The sequence below is a fragment of the Haemaphysalis longicornis genome, unplaced genomic scaffold, assembly GCF_048455015.1.
Source record: "Haemaphysalis longicornis isolate Haplotype H1 unplaced genomic scaffold, Haemaphysalis longicornis Haplotype H1 scaffold_2, whole genome shotgun sequence".
Lineage (NCBI taxonomy): Eukaryota > Metazoa > Arthropoda > Arachnida > Ixodida > Ixodidae > Haemaphysalis > Haemaphysalis longicornis.
Window position 1 is genome coordinate 38418588 of NW_027526295.1, and position 26887 is coordinate 38445474.

Here is a 26887-nt window from a genome sequence, read left to right on the forward strand (position 1 = left end):
AAAAGCAGTATTTCCTTCTTTCGTCCTACATTTGGCTGTTTTCGTCTTCAGAAAATGACGCCTGACAAAACACAATCCTTTTGTTTTTATGTGTCCCGCCTACTGCTTTCGTTGCTTCAAATATTCTTGTATTATAATTGATACAGTGGGCCTTCCTTGATGGTAAAACTTTGGCATCGCTTTTGGTACCGTTTTTAATACAGCGATCAACCGCAACAGTAAGCCCTACGCTACACACGCTTACAAATGTATGCCGTATACCATGCTATCTGCTGTATTTATCTGTTTGAGTAACGCGTGGGGTGTCTAGAGGCACCAGAGCCAGCACTTGGAGGAGCGGCCACTAAGGTGAGGAACTTCATTCCGAACTATCAGAAACCCTGAACTCCGCAGGAAAAAGCTCCAAGAGCACAGCTGGCCAGTCTGCCTTTCAATTCTGCGAAGAAGACGGTCACGCCGACCAAGCCCCAGGATGACGTTCGAAAAGATAGGATTGGGCATCTTCCACTTGTGACAAATAAGCCACTTCAATACAGGGGCTGTGTACCAAGCGCTAAAACGTGTATAGGCGTTTCCTAGTCACCACAGCCAAGCCACGCAAGGCGCCATCTAAGGGCACGTTTGAAGCTATTTCCACGTGCATGTGGCCCTCAAATTAATCACTGAGAACTGCTTGGTCTCGTAGTGAAAGTGTCCGCTCCTGCGAAGCGAACATCTTACCCGGGTTCAAATCTCCTTAGCGCTTTTTTTTTTTGTTTTCAATGATTTGTCATAATTGACTATTAGCAATATGTAACCGCGCATATAATCTATTGATGACCTTTTTATGCAATATAAATGGGATTTCAGGTATTTTCGTGCCCTTTTGCCGAGTTTTAGCTAGTGATTCTTTTACGCATTGGCGGATTTTCTCCTTTTAGGTCGGTTTCGGCTATTTCTGTTGAATATTTTAAACACCGCGGTTTTCAGGCATTGCAGGTCCGTTTTGGCTCTTGTTTATCCCAGTTTGGCTGGTTTTGTATGCTTTAGGTAAGTTTATGTGGTGATATAACACAGATGACGCATGGCTTTGGTGACTAGGAAACGCATATATGCACGCTAAAACGCTCAGCACAGCTGTGTGCACGATATGGAACGCAACCGTCTCCTTGAACAAGCAACGCAACTGCGTTTTCGAACACCACAAAGCCAAATGACTGCAGCAGTCAACGAGGTACGAGAAGAGCCCCCTGTGTCAAATTTATTACATTTAATATTTTCTGACCGGATTGATATTTCATTTCTGTTTTGGTATAAACAAAGTTACATTAGCTGTTAAGAAATGTGCATATGTATCTGAAAGTTTTATCTGCCTGAACATATGGTTGGGCTTTGTGAGGTTAACAGCAGCGGTAATAAGTTTTCAGGCTCAGTTCGGAATAATGGAAGTGTCCGCTCGTCACCTAGCAACAATGGCGACCAACGTCTTCTTTAAGTTGAACTTCTTTTTTTGTGATGAGTACCTGCAGTATTGCTGCGCTGCACCGTTGGTTTTTCTGGAACCATTGAACTGCGAGGTTTTGTGATCCCAACTGGAAGGTTCGGATAAAAATAGCTCACTAAGGCTTGGTGAAGGGTTTGTTGGGTGCGCAAATTTAGCCCTAGAAAACAGCGGATAGACGAGGACAAAGGAGTGGCTAGTTTTTGAGTGCTATTGTTTGTAACCTCTTTCCTCCTCGTCTTTCCGCTGTTTTCTAGTGTTACAACTACCTCCCTTATGTGCGGTTTTAGGGGGAGAAATACAGCAGTAGCACGTGTAATTTATTTCTTCAAAGAGTGATAGGGGCACAAAGAGCCTAATTTATTAATTTATTTTCGGTGCATTATTTTCAGTTTTATTGAATGAAATGTTGATATCATGAGCATGATGGCCTTACGAGTTTTGGCATTATGGTTCATACAGACCTCGGTCTATAGCAGTGAGAGAGGAAATAATAGCGATGATGCTTCAAGAAGAGCAAGAAATCTGAATACTGTGTAGTTTTTTAGAGCATGGCAGAGAGTCTTCTACCGCATAGACAGATCCACCACTCGAGATATATTTGTTTATTTATTTATTTTCGTTACCTCAAAGGCCCCATGGAAAAGGGGCATTACATGAGGGGTGGGTAAGGTACACACAAAAAAGAAACAGTAGATGGAGAATAATGCTTCATGCTTTACGAAATGAGAGTAAAAATCAGTTTTGTAAAGATACAATCAAACAACCTTTTTCGTAGGCACGGTATCGCTAAAAATAATGGTGCACGATGTGCACGAGGTTGCAGCAGGGGCACGCGTGAAGATCGTGTAAATTTAAGAAAAACTTGTCGTGTTGCTCTCATTAACATGTCGGAGTGTTGCTACGGCATAAGTACGTTTTGTTAAATCGGTCACATTGGCGTTTGTAAAGTCTATATAGGTGTAGTTCTTTTCTCTCTATTAGGTTCCGGGTCATATTTTGTTTTATTTATTTATTTCAGCACTCTAAAGGCCTAACAGGTCGTTCAGTAAGGGATATGTGGTTATACAAACCAAATGCAAAAATAGAAAAACAGTGTGCATAGACATGTGTACATATAAAGGTGCGCAAGTAGGAGTACAAAAGCAGTGAACAAGGCGAGCTTCACCGTACGCCCAAACTACGACCAGTTTGCCAGTATTTCCGAATTGCGTTTGCATCTGTCGCTTTTTTTTCGTAGTAGAAGAACGTAGGAGCATCCCTAAAACTGCGAAATGGCGCTACAGGAGCGTTTGTATCTGCGACTTCATTTCTTCTTATCCTCTGCCCCTCAAAACAAGCAGAGTACCTCTGTTTCTTGCGAAGCACGGGCAGCCGTTAGTGATGGTATTACAAAACTTCTGAGAATTTTTGTTTGCTTCACTGTTCTGGATGGCCTAAGCCGCGCTTGAAATTCTGTAGTTATAGGAGATAGGTGTGTTTTTCTGTTATGTGCTGTGTAGTCACCAAATTTTGTAAACATGGGCTTTAGAGTGCTGGTATTGTGCTGGTACAGTGCTGGTAAACCGTATTTTTGCGGCGCTGAATTTTGTGCAATGAGCAATAGATGATGCTCATCAAGCAGAAATAGGCGTGCGGACACTTTTCCGGTATTTATGAATGTTTTTGGGAGATAATCACCCTGGGTGCATTGTTGTTACGAGATATCTGAAAGACCAGGCGCAAGCAACCGATGGCATACCCAAGCGTGACACGGGAACTGGCTCGGTAAATAGACCATGACGTAGTGTTCAGCGCGTTCACTTGTAGAAAGCAAGGCATTGAATTCGGCGTCTGCTTAAAAGCAAATTTATTGAAGATATCATTTTGATTAGAGGCGTGCATCGATGATTCGTCGTCGATATAATTTTCACGGCCTACGTTAGGAGAGTGCGGAATCAGTACTATTATATTTTGCGCTGGCCACACTCGCAATAAGAGATTTTGGTGCAACTGGACCAGAAAGCTTCCTACGAGAAACAGAATCTTAAGTGTAGCACGAGATTTAAACTTTTAAAAGCCGTTTTTGAGGTGGATTCGTGTACTTCACTTTCATTAGGAAGGTACGAACGCACAAAGTGGGAAATCTGTAGCAGGAATTTGTTATCAGCACTTTGTGGCTTTTAGGAAAGGACTTTCGTTGCAGTTATCCCATTAATACTGTTGAATTTTCTGTTTTATATTGAAATAATTGTGAAATTTGAGTTCAGAAGGATTCCCTAAAACGTCTGCACCGGTTTCAGTAGAACCGCCCCTATATAAAGTTCTGTATGACATCAGGTCCCGGTGTATTGTTCTGTTTCGGATGAAAATAGGAACTTTCTTTTAAAGATTTGTAATACAACTTCAGGAAACGAGAAAATAGAGCACACCTGCGTGTCTGGTTGAAGCAACGTCTACACGTCATAATGAGGTCTCACGAGCTGGGTTCAATCGTGCACCGTAGCAGAACATTAGCTCCGCATCAACCAAAAGCTTTTTGCTTATAAAAGCTACTTCCTGTAAAGGGAGGAAAAACAGCGTAAATTAAGAGGGTAGGTGTACAAGTCGCCCTTTAGCCAAAATGGCAAGGTTCCGGTCCATACCACAGCTGTTTTAAAAGCAGTAACAAAGCGTTTGTGCACGTAGTACGTGTTCATGTCCCATCAGAGTGGCCACCTATACAAAAATTTTCCGAGTATAGACTTTAGCCTGCTTAGGTTGTAAACTATCAAAAACAATGATGCTTGTTGTCAACGCGCTGTGTTACGTAGTGCCATGGCTATCCTTCTGTGTGCGAACACCACCTGTTATTTCAGTTATTGACTATTTCCACGTTCCTGTCGATGGATTCGAGGTAAGGGTCAGCCACAAATGCCTCGAAAACCATTTTTAACAAAGGATGCTAGACGACTCGCCATAAGTATATTGCTTTCGTTCTCTAGTTTGAATTGGTTTGAGAAAGCAGAAGCTTCCCTTTTCCTTACTGGTTTGAAGTTTTCGTGGGACCGGTGTCGTAAATTTATAGGCAGTGTGTCATTTGCAATGGGACGATAGCAGAAAGTAAAACATTTACTACGTGAGGAAGCTTGGCTTACTGAGCCAGTATCATGAGTTCTTTGAGGAATAAAGTACACATTTTATCTGCAAAGCCGCGCGATATAAAATAAAACGCTGCTACGGTAACCCGGGAACCTAGAAAACGTGACGGCATAAGGGAACTCAGTGAAAACCTCATTATTCAACAAGTGGCTCATCGATGGAGAGCGACGTAAAAAAATGGGTCTAGTTTAGTATATTAGGTAGCAAACAGTGATTTTTGTTTGAGCAGAAATCTATAAGACGAGTGTGTGCGAGCATTCTATTGACCATTTGCCCAACCTATGTGTGGCGTTAGCGGTGAAATTATACTTGCTGCATCGCCGCGAACATACTCTGATTTTCCAACTGGGCCAGAAAACGCAACTTGGAATTTAGTCACGGCCAACACCAATTTTTTTAAAGTAGAAAGCGTTGCAAAATTTTAAACTTCCTGCTTGCATGTTAATTTACTCCTCGCTGCACTGGAGAGGCATATCGCTTTGATACGAAGCTCTATTTCAGTTCAAATCTGCCGGCACACAGGAAGCAATATTGACATATCCAGCTTCAGGCGGCACGGGATGAGCATGAGCGCAGTGTCGTTACACGCGAAACATTCTAGCGCCCTACGTATTGCTGTCAGCCTTAGGAAAAATACAGAAGCTGTCAGTAAAAGCAGGGGTTGCTGAATTATAGGTCACCTGAGCAAAAAGGGTACGCAGTAAACACCTGGTGCTAAGATAATTATCCTTGGCATGGAAAAAAGCTGATTGAGCAGATCAGTGGTGACATGTTCTCGATTTCCGAGAATCACATACTCAGCTCGTCTGCTGAACATTTTGTGTGATGGTGAGCATCACACTTCTTCAAGTTTGTTGAAATTGGCACACGATAGAGGCAATGAAGAACCAGAATAAGTACAACAAAATAAAGTTTATTTGACCATTTTCGATGTTATTCAACTTAGAGCTATGCTGGAGGGTTTAAAACACTGCGCGTCAATTTCTGGAAGACAAAAAACGGTATCACAAACCAAAATAAAAAAGAATAGGTGCAATGTCTGCGTTATTCGGGTCACCCATAAAGCGAAACCTCTAAGAAACGTCGGTAATGTAATATTTTACTGCAATTGCTGAGGTATGCATCTTATTCAGGGGCAGTAATCCGGTAAAAACAAACTGTTTATGGATAACTACTACGTATCCGTACTAGCAGCTGCTATTAGCTAAAACCCCCTATTAGCAGCCCCTAGCGGCTACAGTTCGCTGCCATTGTAAACTTGGTATTTCAGTTGTATTCCTAATCTTCTGGCACTCTTCCCTATAGTTTTTGAACAAAATTATGACCTGCCAGAAAGCTTCTAAAACCGTTGCAGAAAAGTGATAACTCGCAAGAAGCAAGGAGTCGAACTTCACATAAACATTGTAGTAAAAATTTCGGGATTCTAGGTTCTTTGTAATTCGTAGTAAAATATACTCGTTACACACTTCAATGGGATAGTCTCTATGGCTCGAAAGCCCGGTGGAGCAACGGGCTAAACTTCAAATTGCGCACGGGTAAGTTTCCACTTCAATATAAGCTGCGCGGAAGAATATTCCATTCTACCTAATAACTCCGAAGTAATTAGTACTAGAAGAACTGGTATCAGCCGGTAAGGCGCATTTATTTGTATGTGTGTAAAGTCTATTCCCTTCTTTGTTACTACGTCTATTCATAGAAAATTGCGTGCACTTATGACTAGAGAAGAGAAATTTAGTGAAAATGCCTTTTTTTCTTAAGCTGCGTGTCAAGCCTATTTACATACAATTATGAACTAAGACAAGGGAACAATTTACGCGATAATTTATTGCGCCTACAAAAGCCGATTTTGAATTAATGGGATTTTTTAGCACCCATTTCAATTTTATAGGTCAATACTGGCTTTTTAGCGCATAAAACGGCTTATATTTTTTATGCAGCTCTTGGTATTTTAGGACGATATTCCGCAAGCATCATTCTGCTTCAGAATCACGAAAATGCCTGTCGCTCGCCGTTTCCAAAAAAAAAAAAAATCACGCCATATCCACGGAAAGAATAAGTTGGGCGAAGCTCGAGAGGGGGAGATTATCGGTAACCGTAACTCTCCCGCGAAAGTTCGCCCAATACATCATTAAGAAAGACGTAAGACTGTGTGCGTACATTGTACAAATCAACTTTTATTTTCGGAGTCAATGCTCCCAGGCCCAGACCTGGTGAAAGAACCGGCGCCATCGAGGACTACCCCGCACCTCCACCACAATTTGTCACGTAGGATGGGACACAACGGTAAAGAAAAAACTTTTATTTAGGGCGAACTTGTGTCCGAACAAGACGAGAGGAAACGACCAAAGGTTCTTGCGTCTCGTTCGATCTCCGAGAATGACTGCCTGCGTTCGTGGCGTGATCTCTTGCGTGATGTCCAATCGCAGCAAGCTGGTCTCTCGCATGCCCTGCTTTTTCGTAGCCACTTGCTTAATGAGACGAGTGGCGATGCCTATTTTAGTGATGAGGCGGTCAATCGCTAACGTGTTTCCTTTGCCTGCGTTGATGTGCATGCCCAATACTCGAATGCTAGACACGTGAGGGATGATGCCATTGTCCCCTGTTCGGAGGACGATATTGGCTGCTTCTTCCTCAGCGCTTTTCCTCCAGTGCCCTGGTGGAGGCAGGATCAACAACTCTGATTTCTGGGGGAACACTGTAGTCCTGTTCCTTGTAAGCATCCCTCTATCCGGTGCACGGCTTCCTGTAACCGGTCTTGGATATGTCCGGTCGCACCACCCGCGAGCCACAGCGTCACGTCGTCCGCGTAGATCGTATGCCGGACGTGGGGAAGGTCGGCCAGGCTGTCGGCTACCGGAATCATAACTAAATTAAAGAGAAAGGGGGAGATCACCGCTCCCTGCGGTGTTCCCCTACTTCCCAATCTTCTCTCTTCTAGCTGGAGGTGTCCGACATGGAGCTGTGCTGTTCTATCGGTGAGAAAGGCTCGGATGTATTCATAAGAGCGCTTTCCCAGCCCTAGTCTTGTGACTTGTGCCAAAATAGCGGAGTGGAGTACATTGTCAAAAGCGCTCTTGACGTCCAGTCCTAAGATCGCCCGGCAATCCGTGCTGCTCGGGCGGTCCAGTAGGTCGCGCTGGATAAGGAGCATGGCGTCTTAAGTGCTCATTTTACTTCTGAATCCAATTATGGTAGGTGGGTACTTGTCGTGTTCCTCCATGTGCGCCTGCCACCTATTATAAGTATATGCTCTATAACCTTCCCTACACACGACGTGAGGGATATGGGTCTGAGGTTGTCAATGCTAGGCGGCTTACCCGGTTTGGGAATTAGAACTGTACGTGCCGTTCTCCATTGCTTTGGTATGTACCCGGAGCGCCAGCACCTGTTGTAATAGTCTGTGAGTGCCGAGATGGCTTCGTCGCTGAGGTTGCGGAGCGTCTTATTCTGTACTCGATCAGGGCCGGCGGCGGATTTGCAGTTAAGCTCTTGGATGGCTCTACGCACCTCGGTTACAGCATGAAAAGGATAAAATCAATGCGGCCGTCCGTAAGGCGCACAGGGCGGTCCTGGGTGTCCTCCCTAGCACCAGCAACGAAGCCCTAGCACGGCTAGGCGTGCACAATACTTTAGAGGAAATCGGAGAGGCACAGCGCATAGCACAGCTCGTCCGCCTAAACGCCACGAAGGCGGGCAGAATAATACTCCAGAAAGCAGGGATGACCGCACCAAACGAGTTTCCCACTGAAGAAGATCAACCGAACGTGGAGAAAATGCACACTGGCTGCTTGACCCGGCAATTGACCATACCGCCGCTCCCTCGCAACATGCACCCGGAGCATGACAGGGGGCGAAAGGAAGCAAGGGCCAAAGCACTGGCCCGAACGTATGAGAATGACGCCCAGGCATACTACGTTGACGCGGCCATGTACAAGAACAAGCCCCACACCTTCGCACTCTCTGTCATACGGGCCTGCGATGGCAAATGCATCACAGCCGGTAGCGTATCCGCTCATACGGCAACGCAGGCAGAAGAGGCGGCTATCGCGCTGGCGCTAACTTGTGAGTTGGACAAGGCCATCACAGTATTGAGTGACTCACGGTCCGCCATTGTCGGCTACAGCAGAGGGATCATTGGGCGACCCGCCCATGGACTACTGCCCAGAAATAGAATGGCGCGGGCCCACATTAGGTGGTTCCCGGCGCACATGGAAACCTCTCTGGGAAGGACGCCAAACCGCAACGAGGAAGCGGACAGAACTGCGCGCGAGCTCGCACACCGCGCAGTCACCTCGCCCCCTCTCTTGCGATCGGAAGGCAACGACGAGGAGAACGAACCGCACCCGGCATTGAGCTTCGGTGAAGTCCTTGCCTGGTATCGCGAACAACGCCGACAAGCACCGAAGCCTCATTCGCTTCTGAGTAGAAGTGAGGGAGTGTTTCTTCGGCAGCTGCAGACTGGTACAGCGCTCACGCCAGCTCTGGCGCGACACATCTGTCCGGACCTCTACCAGAGTGACGTGTGCTGTGTGTGTAGTGTGGTGCGTGCGGACCTGCCTCACATAATGTGGGGGTGTGACGAACACAGAGTGAGGGGTTACCCACCGGAACTACCACAACTTGTCGTGCAAAATATGAACTCCCCGACTAGGGAGCTCCAACTCATGGTGATCCAGCAGCTGGAGACAGCTCTGGCCAGGCAGAAGCGCGGGCGGCTTCTCGATCACGTCAATGGTCGGACCCCCCAGCGCCGACGCCTCCGGCCGGCCGCGGCCCCGTCTCCGAATCGGCTTTAACACCAACAGCCGACTGGGAGGGCGGAACCCTGTGTGGTGGTCCCCCTCACCGATAGTGCAGGATAACCAATAAAAGTCCTTTCTCTCTCTCTCTCTTGCGTGATGTCCCCCTCGCAGTGCACGTGCGCTCGCGCCTCCGTTGGCGAACACAGACAAGCTCGCGCTCCCGGTGCCGAGTTTGTGCTGCCGGTTGCAGCCGGTTCTTGCGCGTGCAACGCGGCCCACTTTGCGACATCTCCGAAAGCAGGCGGCGGTCACGTACCGCGAGACACAAGGGATGGATAGACCCATGACTTAAGGAGCTTCGCCCCTAAAAATTGACCACATCTTTCCACGTCGGGAAACCATGGGGTGATGCGACGCATCTCGGCGGTGCTTGTTACGGTTGCACCGACCATCGCGTTAGCAGACCTGTTAGTATCCATTTAAATCATCGGTTGTCATCGGATGTCATCGGAGCCGTGGCGGTGGAGCGACTGAGCGGAGCGGCGCAGTTATCGCGTTTACGTGTACCGCGCGTTAACGGTGAGGGGAATGATAGAGAGTAGCGCATGCGCATGTGTTAACCGAGCGCTAACGCGCGCTGACGCATAGCTGGCATGGCGAGGGGAGCTAGCGCTAACGCAAGATGGCGCTGCGGCGAGAGCGGCGTTACCACGCAGCTGGCGTGGCGAGGAGAATGGGGGAGAGGCATGCGGACTACGGATGGATGGAGGGACAAGGCGAGTCAAAGAGATGCGGCGCATCTAAAATTGGCGAGCCGATGCCAAACACGCCGGAAATCGCACACCACCTTCGAGCCGCCCCTACCTCCAGCTAACCACATCGGCCGAGCCAAAGAGACCTGTACGGAGTGACACCGCAGCCAAACTCAGCGACCGCGCCCCCGTTCTACACAAGCTGTTTTTTGTCCTTACGTGTTGTGTCCGTTAACGACAAACGGAAACTTTTGCCGATGTGCCTTATCCGTTGCTAACGCAATAAAACAACCAACGAATAAATTGAACGGGATACAGCCGTCCACACACCACTACAAGTCAAATACCCATCCTGGGGAAAAAGTGCGTGTAAATCTAACACACAGAAGTTTTATGGTGACGTCATGAACATGTGCACAATCTTCCGGTGGCAACTGGCACATGGCCGGCCGGCGATATGAGCCCAATTTTCCTGCGGTGACGGGCACCCAGCTGGCCGGCGATAAGCATCATGTGTATGACAAAAAAGGAACAAGAGACGGAGCATATAGGTATAATATCTTGGCACGTTTCAAGTGCTGTAGTCGTGACAACCGTCATTTGACGTTCCGGGTAACCTTAAAGGACACCGTTAAGCCTAGCAATAAAGGTATTAGCTCCAAGGAACCTATCGCGCTGTGTAATAATGATAATGGGTATATTGCGTATAGTTGCTGAATGGTGTTATTCCCGCAGCTTCGCAAGTCATCTTCTCTAGAGTACTCAGTACTTTGTACAGAAATGTTACACTTCCGAGATTTATGAATTTTGTGTAGGGTTGAGGAGCTCGTTCAGCAGCAATCATCGATTGTGCCTCCTACACCAGACCACCACCTTTATTATCTCCGGTAATGACGGCAAACTACCACACCAAACACTCGGAGGTAGTATTAACAGATTTACTGTCGCTGATATCGTCGCCGCTCCTATTACTTGCACCCGGATACAGTTGAACGTAATTTAGAACATTCGTGTGCTTAGTTCACTCTTATCAAAAACCATTTCCGCAGCTCAGAGCTTGGCGCCACTCTTACTCAGAATGTTTAGCTACTTTCAATGGTCCGTCGGCCGCCATCCCCTACGGGCGGGTTGCTTATAGAAGATAGAATCATCACTGTCTGACATTCTGCCATACTGTCTGACATAACATTTCTGGATGCCCGGTGCTAAAGGAACTGCCGAAGGTTCTGAGCAGAAAACGAAAACATTATGATATTCAAGATGCAATCACGTCGTGTCGCGTGCCGAAGTACCAACATGCTCCCCTAAATTGAGTGAACTCTGAGCCTTCTTTTTTAGCCCAATACGTTTAACTGAAAGAAGACAGCATTCAAGCAGCTAATCCTTGAAATGGATCATGCTATGCATTTCACGTAAATCTGTTACAATTGTAAATATTGTGTGGCCTATTTCCGCGAAGAACATCAAATCCCTTTTCCACAGCACAAACAAACGTATGCTGGTTTTACTAAAATTCAAAAATTTGTAGTAAAATGCACGGCCGAAGTTAATACGGATTGAGCCTATACTTTCTAAATGACCGTGTTCGGTGCCTATTTTTTTCTAACTGGAAATTTTCACCGCCTCTTATTGGAGAGCCTGAATGATTGAATTTTCCTGTCTAAAGCCGTGGTCTCTACCTATGACCAGTCTCTTGCAGGAGGCTTTCGTTGGGTCATTAGGGCATAATACGTTATTTAATAGATCTGCAAGTCAATGGTTATTTTACATTAAGGCGCTGCGATAAAATATTTTTACTGATTTCCCACTTTTTATTTCCCAATGCGAAAATTCTGCATGTCACCCATTTCAGTCGCTCTTGAGTAGCTGGAAAACAGGGTTGTTCAATTGTGGAGTACGCAAATAGGCCGATTTGAAATGCGACCTTACGAAATTACCAATAACGTTTTCTGTTCCTTATTTCCAGCTCAAAATCTTCTATTTTGACATAGGTCGTGTGGTCGTGCGGTGCAGTCAAGATGGTTGAGAGGTAAAGTCAGTAATTTTAAGCGATAAGTTACCGCAAACCGAACAGACCATTTGGCCTAGGAAGAAGGCTAGTAGCCCAAGGGAGAAAGGAGGAACAAAGCCATACTATCGCAGCCATTCGCTTGTCCAGAACGAAAAAACTAATTTTTCTTTCGTCGTAGCCACCGGCGGCTGCATCAGGCCTCTACAGCACAAGAAGTATCAAAGTAGTGTGGGGGTGATACAAGTTGGCTAATATTGTAAAACTCGTACGTTCTTAAGACAAAGATTGGGGGAGTGCCAAGTCACAGGTTTCGTTGACTCCACACAACGTCGCAATTTTGGTGTGCTAACTGTAGCGACGTCCGGATCCCTGGATACACGCGCAGCCTTGTCAGCAAGAATCAGTTAGGCATCTCTGACACACGGAAGTCATTTCCAGGCAGCACATCCTCACAAGGCAAAAAATATGTGGGGAACAGCGTGTTCTGGAGGAGGCGGCGGCTCCTGCTGGGGTGGAGCAGCAGCGCTATCACTGCCAACAGGAGTCAAAAATTTTCTGTCTGTACCAGGAGCAAGGGGTCAGTGTATCGGTTTCTCTTGATACCACCCTCAAAACGATAGTCGGCTTGCGAAGAAGCGACATCTACAACTCCTGCAGACAGCTGCGGTGTACCTCTGCGGAAGTTACGCACATACACAAATTCATATGGCTGAGGGGATCGAGCCTGACGCATTCTCTTTTGGCGTACCACATCTCTTTGAGTTGTTTCAGAAGCATCGATGCCACCAAGTGCCGGAAGCATCGATGCCGGAAGCATCGATGCCAGGACGTGCAATGGTATCATAAAATTCTGCCCGTCAATAACTAACATACTGCCCGTCGTGTTATATTGTGCGGACTGGTTCTCTATTGAAACAAAAGCCTGCCGAGCAGCGTTTGGAACTTCCCAGAACCAGACTTCTTGACTTTGTTCTTACCGGTTTGTACCACCGGTTCAGATTCCCCATTTCAGAAAATGAGTTACGGCAGTACAAGCATACGGCGTACTCTATTTTGTCTTACTACCTCAAGGGGATTTGCACTGGTGAACGCAGGACCATTGTCAAAAACCACCAGGTCCGCGAAACAATGTTGAGCAGATGCAATTCTCAGGCCCGAAATCACAGCTTCTGCAGATATGGATGATACTGGGAAAACGTTTATACGATTGCAAAGTGTACAATATGATCAAGAATGTATTAAAAGATTGTGTACCGCTGAAATGGTCCCAGAAGTCAATCTGATACCTCCACCTGAGTCACTGTAAAACCGCCCACGGCGTCTGCTGGGCTCGTTGCGCAGCTTGTTGTTTAGCCTGGGACTCTACGCAGAAAGTCGGGGTGAGGGTGCAGTACCGTCAGGGTGGTTGAGCGTTACAGTTAGGACGGTGCAGCGGTAAGTTAAATAGAACCGAACAACATCAATATGCCTAGGGGGTCGAAGGCCAACAGGCCTACGAAGACGTTTCCAAAAAACAGAGCCATACTATCCGGGTCATCCGCTTAGCCAGCACAAAATAAATTCATCATCACCGTCAGTGCGTCTGCACTCACTGCCGGGCAAATGCCTGTCACATAGATCCTCAATTAATCCGGTTCTGTGCTAACCGCCACCAATTTCTCCCTGCGACCTTCTGCATCTCATCTTTCCATCTTACCTGCGCCAGTTCCTGCCACGCTTGCATTGTCTAGGGATCCACTCTACTACCTTACATGGCCATTCCAGACCCATTTCATCTTCTCAATTTCAACCAATACGTACTTAACATGAGTCTGTCCCCTGACACACTCCGCTCTCTTCTTGCCCCGTAATGCTACTACTATCATCTTCCGCTTCATTACTCGCTGAGTCGTCCTCTCTTTAGGTTGTACCCTTTTAGGGAACCTCCAGGTTCACTAAACCTCCAAAGGACATGTTTCGACCACTCTGAGCGCGTTCACACGGATCAATGTAGTAGAAAAATGAATACAAAAATGCTGTCCTCTTCTCTGCACCCTCGCCCATTTTCTGTGGCGTTTTCGTGTGACGCCAGGAGGAGATGAGCTGGCAATTAGTTGCGCTACTCCATGGCTCGCCGACCTTCCGGCAGAGTCAGTCGGCCCAAAGTTTAGTCCGCCGACCGCCGACGGGTCGTCGCAATTCGCTCGCTCAGTTAAAACTAATGCAGAACACGTTTGTGAATGGAAGATTGTGCCTTTTTTTACTTTGTAAGTTTGTACACCGTATCAAGCTCCATGTCCGGGTCGCTTCACACAAGCTCTGCACAAGTGCGCATGAGTCGGGTTGCTGACTGGTACACTAGTAGGAAAATCTAATGTCTCTTGAAGGCGGGAGACGAGTCAGCGAAGTAAATATAGGTACTAAGGAAATAAAATTGACGGAAACCTTTAAAGTACCATGCAATATTAGGGAGCAGGAAGCACTTTTTTGCGAAGGGTTTTGATTAATTGATTATAGGTTTTAATGCGCCAACGCAACGCAGGCGATGAGGCGCGCCATAGTGGAGGGCTCCGGATTAATTTTGACCACCTGGGGATATTTAACGTGCGCCGAAATCTCGTACGCAAGTGCAGTTTTGGTTTTCGCCTCCATCAGAAAAGCGACCACCGCGGCCGTAAATTGAACCCACGACCTCGTTCATCTTGCACTGCGTAAAAAACACACGGGACACGAGTAAGAAATAGACACCACAAATGCTGTCTTCCCGTCAATAACTCTTCTTCCTCAATAATTCCTACTCGTGTCCCGTGTGTTTTTTATGCTATGCAAGATGAACGTATTCCGACTCGCCCAGATTTCCGCCGCGACCTCGTATTCAAGAGCGCAACGCCTTACTCTCTGAGCCACCGCGGCGAGTTTTTTGCGCTGGGTGAAAAAGCAGAGCGGCCAGCAGCACGACCACCCATCTGCGAACACTTTGCCATTGAAGAAATGCAGTTGCTAGACGTTAGATATTGGGGAAGTTTGGGGGATGCTTACTGCACGAGCGCTATACAACAAATAGTCCCCTAAGGTACTGGAAATGCTAAAACTAAATAAAGGTGTAAACTAGTTATTCGTTATATACCTGGTATATCCAACCTCGGAAGCGCTGCCTCGTGGCCGAATGGTCTGAAGCGTTAGGATTATTGTTTTGGAAGTCGCAAATTCGAATCTCCCAGGGTACATGATTTTTGAGTAAGTTGATTTTTTTGTTTGCGGCAGATGTTTTCTAAAATGAGTTCACCATTTTTGGGCCGTAACCTTCACTGATCCACGAGCGAGTTCGCACAACGCGCGCCGAGAGACACTGACGCGCTCGGGAGTTGGCGTGCGTTTGGCGTGCTGTTTTCACAAGCACCGACTACTTGCGGGCAGTGGGCACAGGCCAGAATTAGTAGACTGTTGGCCTGTGCGAACACGCTTTTTACGATACAGGCATGAGTGAGGCAAGCTCCGAGTAAGCGGGAAAAGCACATGGCATTTGAGAGTCTGCGGTGACGCGGAGGGAGTTCATCCACTGCGTAGGCCTCGGCTAGTGATTGCTACCATTCCAAGCCGTCCTGGGAGGCTTATCTTAGGCATTTTACAGCTGACAACATGGTCGCAGAAGCGGGGTACGACGATTAGTGAGATATCGAGAATGCCCATCCAACGCTGCCGTCGGATGTAGAGCATGTTGTTTTACAGAACCGAAACCGAAACTTGTTTGAATGCTAACTTTGGACATCGTCCAATCACGGTGCCACCTCCTTCCGACGTTACAGCCTTTAGTTGGTGCGGCCGCCACCGACCGCGCATGGTAGTTTTTCTTCTGTCCCGCTTTTTAAACCAACTACCGACTTATCAACCCGATAAACGATGAAAAGTGTGGTAAATTGAGACAGTCTACTCAGTGCAAACAAAATCGAGAGCTTGACAATTCCACTTCAGTGTCCTTTTGAGGGACAATGGTAGGCTGTCTTTCCTTAGCCGAGAATGCCTCGCAACTGCCCTCCACACCATTCTTATCCTTCTAATTACCTCTGCTTCTTGCTTGGGATCCTGGGTCACTACTTGGCCTCAGTAGATACATTTGCTTACCACGTCCACTGCCTCGCTATTTATCTCAAACCGCTGTGCTCTCCCCACGCTATTGAGCATTACTTTAGTTTTCTGCGTAGTAATTTTAGGGTCCAGGATTATACTGTGCTTGCCTAGTGCGGTAATCATGCGTTGAAATTTGTCCCCGTTTTAGCAAGGCAATGTCATAAAAAATCTGAGGTTACTGAGATCTTATAATCGTTAAGCCCACCCCTTCCCAATCCAATGTTGAGAATACCTCTAGCAAAAAATGCTGCAACTAACATTGGGGGTGTTTCTCTCTCGGACGTCCATCCTTATAGGTATATTTCTGCTCTCCTTAAAGAGGACGCTGGTAGCTGTGCACAAATTGTAGATATCGCTTGAGTTCTTACGCAATGCTCGTCTACACCCTACCGAGGGAAATGTTTTCGCAAACATTTCCCTTCTACCGAGGAAAATGTTTTCGCTATCTGTCAAGAGTACAGTGGTTTGAGAGATTGAGAACCATTGTTCCCTTTTCCTGCTGTGTCCACCTGCGGTGTTGCCAGGCAGGTAAAACGCAATTCATTTCAGCGGCGTGGGGAAACGCGGCATTTTGGTTAATGTTGTAACACATTTTAAAATGTTGACTTAATAAGTTACCGACGAATATTTCCGCGCAGGCAATGGGGAGGCTGCCAGAGCTTTTGGCAGCCTATTCGTCGACTGAATGTTCATCATACATGTGCCTCAATGCCTCCCTAACTCGGTACGACACAAAGACCAAGCATTTGTCATACTTGTGGAACTTCGTGGGGCTCGAAAACAAAATGACGTGAGTCGCAAAAAACATGTTCATTATAATTATGATGCTACATACTGTTAGTAGCGAAGGACGATTTATGGTGAATACTTCGAGGTAGCGTTACGCAATATGCGGTTCTGGTTTAAGCGTTATGGCAAGCGTGACTTTGAAAGACTTCGGAGCACTGCGCACTCGCCGTCCTCCGCTGTGAAGTGGCACAGCCCGCGGTATTATTCTGTCCACCTCTGAAGGTACGCATACGGTAGGAGGGTGTTAGAGTGCATCAACAAAGCTGGCTGAGTACTGGCAACAGGCGCAACTGTATCATTTAACGGCAGTGCCTTTGCCAAGCAGTTTCGGGTTGAGGGAATTTTTTTATTTGTTAATCTAGAACACATAGTTAGGTTACATCTGTTACGTTGTGTTGCTCTACGGAAAATGAACATTTGTGCACCCCTGTTTTATTATCTGTAGCATATCAAAGTAAATAACATTTTGGCTGCGACAGTGGCGCTTGCGTGGGCCCTAATCCACGTACGAATGCCCTTCCAATGTGTGTCTTTGAGCAAGCAAAAGGCTTGTCACTGACCTTTGGCATCTTTAGAAAGTGTACTGGCGCTTTCTTAACGTTAGTGCCGCGTTGACACTACACGAAAACAGGTACATTAAACACGACTTGAGCTTTTAGAAGATACCTTCTGTATATAAAGCGTGAGCAACCTTCTGGCCTATATCATTTTGTACTGTAGGGTATCTTGAGCCTATCAAGATGAAAATTTGGGCGCAAAATTTTTTTTATGAGAGCTTGTTTTTTTACATTCTAATATTTTTAAACATTGAAGAGCTCATGAAAAACAATAACGCAAGCTTATATTGCGACATCGAAAAATTTTGGCGTTTTATGTTTATTTTCATTTTCAAAACAATACCATATTACGTATAATACTTCATAAATGTCCTTGAATCAAGTAATAACCAAAGTGAACAGCACGCAGGTGTGGAGTATTTCGAGTTTTCCAGCCTTTGACGAAATGAAATAATTATCTCTGTTGAGATGAGCGCTCAACAGTTGTATTTGTAACGATGCGCAAACAATACCTTTATAGAAAAAGTACACATCAAAACTTTTCAAGAAAAACAGAAACGTTCATTCGTCTTTTTTCTGTATTGTGTATGGGAAACTATATTTCTCTTACAATTTTATCTCAAGTTGGGGCATGGGTAGAACTTGTATCACCCAGCGTTTCGTTTTAGTACTTGAAAGTGGAAAAATCGTCTAGAGCTATTTTCGCGGTCCTCATAATTTCAAAAACTTCCATCACTTGTCATTTAAGCATAAGTGCAGACATCCTCTTCAAGCAGCTTGCATTTCATTGAGCGTTTGTATTGCTTCCCGTTCCAACTTTCTCCAAATAGAACAAAAAACCCGGTGACAAATGTCTCTTATATTCAAGCGGCAATCTGTTAGCTGCGTACAAACTTTGCAGTTAAGCTTTTCTCCTTCAATTGTATTTCTACCACAGGAGAACATCTTTGTTCGATGTACATTACGATAGCAGTTTGGACACACCGTGGTTCAACATCGACGGGGGTAAGTAGGCGCTCCAAAGCCAAAATTGCATGCCCAAATGCCAGATACCTCGGCCAAATATTTTTACGTTTGAAAAACTACCAGAGTGATTGCAGTTACCATAATTTTCCATGCTTATGTTATTTAATCTGTGTCCACCTAAAATGCATCCTGAATGACTCAGCACATCCAAGCCAGAAGTGCGGTGGTTTGTGACGTGTACATTCAAGCAGCAACCTTTTGTATTTTCTCCATTCCCTCACTTCCTGAGCCGGCAAGCTGCTTCTCTAATATTATTCTTAGCAGGTATTTTAGCTTTGATATGCCAAATCAAATAAATTGTGTATATGACCAGATGCGCTGTATAACCTTACAGAGCTCTTCCACCTAGCACGAATGCCTTGCAATTGCCCCTGTCGAATCCACGACGTTTTAGGATCTACGTCGCTCTCTTTGTCTATAGAAGGGCGCCCACAGAAATGACGCCTGACTAAAGAAGCGCATAATCATAGCCGTCTTAAAATGATTGCGATCCATAGTTGTATGCGGCTTGGCGAAACAACAAAGTTCGAACAGTAGGGTACTTGCCCACAACATTGCCATTCCGTGGAGGCCAATTATGTGGGCAGAACAGCGTCACCAGTGACACTCGCGGTTTGTTAATCATACGTTTTCTGACATGCTGCTGGAAATATCATTTTAATCAACGAACGAATCAGTGAGGCTGGTAATGTGTTGGCCATACATTGTGTAAGATGCGGCTGTACATATTTTTAATAAATGGACTAATAACTCATCTGGCAGGACACCGCTGATATATAGAATTACGGAGGCAAAGGCAATATTAAGGTTCTGTGATAATTGTGTCGCAGCCCTGTCACTGGCGTTAGCAACAGCTTTCTAAGACTGACAGCTCTCTTTATACCTTTCTCTCCCTCTCTCCCTCTCTCTTTCTCTCTCTCTCTCTCTACTTTATCCTATCACTCCCCCTCTACTTCCCTTCCCCTGCACTCCCGTGAACTCCCTGCCGAGCTCAAAATATCCCCAGTCAATTTCCTTTCCTTTTCCCGTCGCAAACCACAACCACCGCCACAAATAAATAACGGTGTTTCTTAAAGGCAGCATAACCTGGCTCCGAATATATTTGCTCAGCACGCTGCGCGTAGTTGTTGCTCTTTCAGCCTAAAATGTAGCACAGTTCTATAATTTATTCAGGTGGTAGTTCCACTGCGTCTGCCCCTTCTCTATCACACCCGTCTTTTGCGCTTTGTGCTCAAGTAAAAAAACTCAGCCTTCATAAATCTTTGGGATGATTCATAGACATCAAAGCTGATCATCCCTACATAAGGCACCCTGAGCATTTGGCAGAGAGGACCACCACCGGAAGCGAGCATAAACATCCCCCATAAGCATCCCACATTCTGAGTGAAAACGCTTCTGCTCAACTCTTGCTGCTGGGCGACACAATCGCCATACCAGCACATAGCTCTGAGGAAGCCACACTGCGCCCGTGGCTATTCGTCCAACTGCATACCAAGAGAATATGGCAATGCATCTCCAGACGTCACTCCTGTCGAATTAAGTACATATTAGCAACAACCCGTGTTCACAAATCTAACCAACATTTTCTCTATCGCTGACCATTTACTGAATGCCTTAATAACACTGCATTACAGAAACAATACTGAAGCGTGTCCTAGATATTCTGTTTCTAGCTATGATGTCTGCATACATCCCACAATTAAAAAAAATTACTTGTTGCAGAGTTCCTAGACACCGCGGTATTTCAGGCAGAATTTTCTGCGGAAGGAACACCGCACAAGCACACATGTACCAAGCATCAGTTAACAAAACCCAAAATCTTATACAGTTGAAATTCCGAAAATTCTGGCAGCGAACGTGGGAAACAAAAATACAAAAGATACTAGTCTTGCTAAAACCACTCATAGGCAAACATGACCCTGAAAAATAACGCAGATTCTTTGAGGTATACATTAGCAGACATAGAATAACCCACATATTAGCAACGCACTCGCACATCTAATGGTGCAAGACTAATACTATGCAAACAGTGTAGTGAACGACTTTCTGCAAGGCATATTTTAATTGAATGTAGGGCGTTGGACCAAGACGACTTCTTGTGATGATCCATCTAGTTTTCGAATTTTATTGCATCCCTCACTGATTTACCCGAATACACAGAGCAAGAATGAGACGTGGGCGGTATAACACAGGTTCCAGCGGAAGCCTCTCTTAGCGTACTTCTTCTACACTGGGTTCTTGGTCGCATCTCCTAGCACTGGTGAAATCACACGCCCTCAGGAATGAAGAAACTTTTAAGGGATTCGGGGTGGAAGCAGCTCCATGTTACTCTTGCCCGTGGATCTGTTTGAGCTTCGTTTTTTTTTTTCTAGTTATTCTTGTGCAATGCGTTTTTTATCACCTCATGTGGCCACCTTTTTGTTTTAGAATAATGATCTTTTTCGCACACTTAACTATTTTAACTGTACCATAAGCACACCATAAAATATTCTGTAAAGTTTTTCTGATTGAATGACCAATCAATATTTTTTGGCGCACTTTGGAAATCAGTGTCATTGCGAGAATGAAGGCCAAATACTACTACTACATTAGCGACACACAATATGGGCTAAAAGAAAAGTTTACAGCTTATTATCAGTCTGGCTGTATGGCATAAACCAAGCCATAGCTCCCAACTTCAGAGCGCACCTTTTGCGGCAAGTGCTGGCGGTGACAAATTGGGTGGTTCTAGCAGCCAACTGCCAGAGAAAAAATACTATCTTTGTCAGCAATAAGTTGCAAATTATTACAACCTAAGCCTTATTTTTTGGTATCCAGGCAATGAATTACGAGATGATTGCTGAAACCACTACACTTAAACCGGAATGGCACTAACCTCTATATGACGAATTCTTTGATATAGCGAAGTTTTTCAACTCCCCGTTTGCACCCCCATTGAAGCCGACTTGTTTGCGACCTCAATGTAACAGAACGTCACTGCGGTTAGCCTTGATGTAACAAAGTCCGCGGGATGATCAGTCATTGTTATTTTGCACACTTCTACTCAGAAATCGGGGAGGGGGGCAAGGTGAACCTAATTTAGCGAATACTAGCAGTGCCGTAACGAGTGAGCAATAATGAAAACTTCTAGAATCGACTAAACACAAAATTCATGAAGTGAGTGATGATGATGATGATGACGATAATTAACGGAGGGGTTAGAATCATGCTGCGGATAACGTGGCAGTCGTGGTTCTGGTTGTGTAGTGTGACACCATACTTGCTAGCAAGAATAACTGCCCTTCACGTTTTCTTTTCGCCCACACCACAAACTACCGTGCGTTCTCACGTGTGAGTGCGGCTTAGGCTCCAGTTAAGGTGATTTTGCGGTGCTAGGCCATCCTTTCGGCTTGCTGTCGCGCATCTTCACTTCTATCCGTGGTATTGGTTCTTCGGTGATGTATGCTTCTGGTAGGAAACGAAAAGCTCTATCGTTTCAAGAAAAGTGCTCAGTTTTAAATACTGCCTTCTCTGGAGAGAAAGTGAATGATGATGATGATAATCACGGTATCCTCGAAGTTTTTGGCATGTACCCACACGCGGGGATTCGCCAGGGCTAATTCAATTGCTGAAATTCGCGAGGATCACAAAATACTACCTCATGACCCGAAAGAACAAGGCCGTAAAATGAAACTTCGTTATGAGAAAAGCCCGACTTACCCATTATTTCTTACCCTTCAGTACTTAAGGCGACCTGCAGCAGGAAGAAAAGCTTGAATACCAAAAATATATCCCTTTTTGCATACCCCAAATTTATGGCGGTAATAGATAACATAAGTGCAACCGATAATGTCAACCCCAAACGCTAAAGCGGGTCTTTCAAAAAACAGCTTTCTAGCATCCGAGTAGCGCCGACCAGCGAGAAAATAAATGTTCGGTGGTTTCTGAGACATGGCAGCGCATATATAGTTCCGTAGGTGAAAGCCTTGTTCTAAACAGATAGTAATTTGGTCTTGGAATCCTGCAGCGCAGCTCGGTGAAGGTTGCTTCGCATTGCCGAGAACCACTAAAATGAATATTCCACCCAAAATTTAAATGTTGATAGTGCGTTTGAACGAGTAGCGTCTAATTGCCAATAACGTCGTAATCTTGAAGATGCAAAAAGAGCCAGATGAGGTATGCCAAATTGAATGGCAGCTGCAACAGCGAGATTAGCTAAATGATCCGCAAGCTCGTTCCCCCTGATGCCCGTATGTTTCCGCCTTGTTTGAAATCCCAGCTCGTCACCCTCTTGAGTGCGGTAACCATCATCAAGTACGCATAAAAGAACCCTTTCGGCATGATTTTTTCTTGTAACGCGTCAAGGCGCCCCAAAGTATCAAAAAGAAAAAGTGATACTTAAGTTACGTTTCTTAATACGTTGGTAAGTGACCGTGGTTTTCTTAAGCGCCGTGTAGTGCCAAAGCTCGAGCAAAAGCTTCCCAGACGCAACACACGTAGTTTATCGCTGTAAAACCAGCCATGAAGGGTTTCACCCACGAAGGGTGAAATTACCTTCACTACTTTCTTGTGCTTTGGCTTCGTTTCTGCTTCATTACCGCGAGCCTTAACTAGAAGCCTGCATGTAACGAAAACTTGGATATAACGAATATCGTTTCATCCAGGTTTAACTGTAGTGAATGAGTTGTCAGTGACGATGAATATCAGGTAAAGTCAGAGGGTGACACCCACGATCCGCGGCCGCATTGACGCATTGATGCATATTGCCTGCACCCACGTAAAAGCGAACGCGATAAGTAATGGGAGCCCTCCAAAGGTTCTACTGTGGTAAGACGTTTTTGGCTGCCGTTTCACCTAAATGAATCGAGGCATCATAAGGACAGAGTGCATTCGCGATTTACGGCCGGAGATTCGATTTCTGCAAATTTATTTGACTGTGTACAGTGAACGAAAGATGATTTGGTAGTAACATATCCAGCAGCAATGTAGGATCACGCACTTTACAGTATAGTTGGTTCTTCGAAACCACAGCGCTGTAGGATATTGTGACTGCCACTTTGAAATGCGTTAAGTCTGAAATTAGGAACCACAATGCTTTATTGCTATCCCGGTTTTTGTTCCCAACCTTGATTTAACCAGGCACATTTCGCCTACTCAGCGACCACTTTGTTGACGGTCGCTCCGTATTGCTGCAAAGGAAGCACAGAAACCACGTTATTTTTTTCGGACGTTTAGCGGTTTGCTTTGCACGCACAACCGCCAGATATTTGGTGCGCTGCCATAATATTAAACCTATAGGCAGTATTCATTGAAACATTTACCTGTAAATTTCTTCGCTTGGCAACACGGGAAATGGCCATAGACATTGCCGCTGCGCTACAAACATGGCTCAGCTTGTGCAACTCCGCCCGCAGGCCGAAGAAAACAAAAATAGTGGCGTGCATCGTGTTCTCCGATTCAACCCGATTCTCAAAGGTGGTGCCAACAGAGATGTTATTAATCGCACTGACATTGGACTCGAGGCTTTACTTTGCGTTCGGGGGTAGAGTTTGAATGTCCAATACAGAGCATGCGCTTAGCACGGACAAGTACCGCCATCTCGCGGAGCCCTCCGTAACCAGTAACGGTGCACTCTCATTGTTTCCTGCATGCGTTGCGAGTCTCCGAATACGAGCAATAATTTGCCAGTAAGCTAACGCCACCGATTGGATGGTATGTTATATCAGCGTAAGTATATATTGTAAGTTGAACGCCGATAATACATGTCTTATTTTAGGGTTTCTTTGAAATAAATAAAACGACTTATTTCATTTTTTCAGACAGCTGCCATAACTACACTGGGTACGTAAGCTACAGCGACTACAGGACGTGCCTTGTTGGAGTACTTCCGTACTATCAGGACACCCGTAAGCAAACTTTCCTTCATACGTGGTAAAGAATATTTACTAACAGTCGCTGATGGCCGGAAATCTCTATAAAATTGCTTAGTTTAGGATCTGAAAAAAATGTAAATGGAGTCGCATACCGAAAAATTTTTACGGGGATGGTGTAAAAAGACGGAATGGGGGGCCGGCTTTACGACATCAGGAGCCTAGAAAAAACTCAAGAATCGTTAGTTTTTTTATACTTACGAAGATACAAAAAACTTGAAATTTTGTTGCAATTTTGAACTTTGCCAGGCTAATGTTGCTGCAGGTATTTTGAATTCCCAGCAGTGTAATTGCAAATAAATGCTGGAAACTTCATGCTGTGTACTTTCACGAATTCCGAAAATCTCATTTTTTTAGGCTGTGTGATGCTGTGTGTTCATAGGTAGGTATTTTAAAACTACGACATCTTGCGTCGCGTAAGTATCTTTGTTCTCAGAGAGATATAGAAGCCGTTGGCTAATCGCGTCGCAACGGGTGTGGTAGTGTCCTCTGCTGGTGAATCAGCCGTAACAAGTGGATGGATGTTCGATCGCGTGCGGCAATGTTGTTATCCCTTGCTTTTTTTCTGAGGCGTACTTCAATTGGTTTCGCGGCATTGAAATAGACGCTTAACGCGCCACCGCACTCGCGACCGTGCTAATCCTGTTGCGATTGCACCATTTTCTTGTCAATATTACTATGCCTGAGACACCTTTCCAATCTCCCTTGCCAGCACAAGATAACGCTCGCATTAAAAACTCGCTTTGCCAATTAGCGCTTAGCATGCTGACATTACTTCAACATATCTTTAGTGGTTGGTTGGGCCTCTTCCTACCGCCAACTTTGTCTCCTTTTCTTCAACTTTCCAAGCACAAATTTTCGCTATTACGTAAACGTGTTTTGTGCCCTGGTAATTTTGAGGGTGAAATTATTTCTGCAGGGCTTAGCGTATGCCTCTTACATACGTTTGTTAGTTCAAGGCGCGAACGCAATGGAGTCGATGATACAGTCGACGTCTAATAATACGGAGGAAAGAAGAAGTTGAAGAAATATGACGCGGGTCAGCCATTATTGACACTGCAAACAATCTTGAATATTCTAAGAGATATACTAATCGTTACAATCCTGCTCCTTGAGTAAGCCCGATGGCGCGAATATTGAACGTGGCACCGTAAGTGGAGTATTAAACAGTTGATGGCCTTTGCAAATTTCGAGGCTCTTGGACACCGCGGGAGCTGATGTTGACCTACGTATTCCTTGTCGCTGCTCGTCAGGTCCCCTGGGGATTCGTTGACCGTCTTGCCTGACTCAACGCCCTTTGTTGAAGGTGCAGACGACGACACATGCCATAAATCTTCGCGGGAACTTTGGCGCTCCAGAGAAGACGACGAAGAAACCGCTGCACCAGAGAAGCACAACGAAAGCATCACCACCTCACAGCGCCTCCGTTAGGCGAAATCCCACTCTAACCAGCAATTAAGGCAACCACGTACTCAGCTACTTTCCAAGCGGAAACAACCCTCTTGTACAGAACGATTAACAGATCGGAATGTTCGCGCGTAACAATCCAGCCCTCAATCAAATCAGCCCGTACACTTTTGCAAACTGCATTTCGTTTAAAGCAAACCACGTGTGGAGAGAAGTGCACCTGAAGAGTTGAATCAATGAAGCTGATAACATATCAGTTCTGAGCCGTTTCATAAAAACGGGCGCCATAGCACTTTACAAAACAGAATAAATCAAGTAGAGGAACCTATTTACCTGGTTAACACGTAGGAATCTCCCCCGACTACTCCTGCAAAAAGGTTACTTAGAACGTCATTATCGTCGTGAAACCTGGTCAAACAATGGCTTTCCTTTCTCTTACCAACTGTGAGCCTCCCACGTACTGAAGACTTTGGAAGTAAGGAACCCTGTTAATAACGTTTGCCTCAATGAAAGCCCCTTCCTTTGTGCACATTGGATGATTTTAAACAAGGTTCTACCTCTACAAGGAGACGGACGGGTTTTATACGCCTTTTACGGACGCCCAGAGCAAGCGTTTCAGCCAGGAGTTACAACAGGGCGCTCAATAGAAGTACAAGTCGAAGTGTGCACTCTGGAGAGAGGGGAGCACGTCAGGGCAGGCGGGGAATCCTCGCAATGGTTTCTTCAATAGTTTTTTTCCACCATTCAAACCAAAGAAAAAGCAAAACCAAGCCAGCCAGTGTCACTGCACAAGCTGGGTGTCAACATCTCGCTCCAGACTTGAGGGGTTTTCCAGAGACAGAAACGAGACATGACCAAAATACAGCTCCCGGAAGAGAACACCCAGCCCCAAGTGAAGAGCCACAGAAGATGCCACAGCGGTACAGGTGAGTTAGGCTCATATGATCTGTCCACGTGCTCATAATTGACTGCTTCCCTAAATGTCCT

The 26887-nt window shown here is 45.6% G+C and overlaps 1 protein-coding gene across 2 annotated transcripts in view; it reads left to right on the forward strand.

The window, feature by feature from the left end:
* Nucleotides 1–4145: 4145 nt before the first annotated feature.
* Nucleotides 4146–26887, forward strand: part of LOC144167066 (uncharacterized) — a 29711-nt gene continuing 6969 nt past the window's right edge. The window contains exons 1-4 of one of the 2 annotated variants that reach the window (XM_077696458.1): nt 4146–4355; nt 16851–17002; nt 18496–18563; nt 24383–24469. In XM_077696458.1, the coding sequence (XP_077552584.1) occupies nt 4239–4355; nt 16851–17002; nt 18496–18563; nt 24383–24469 (424 nt within the window). In that variant the 5' untranslated portion in view covers nt 4146–4238. The remainder of the gene's footprint in view (nt 4356–16850; nt 17003–18495; nt 18564–24382; nt 24470–26887) is intronic. The other variant, XM_077696459.1, reaches the window with a different exon arrangement.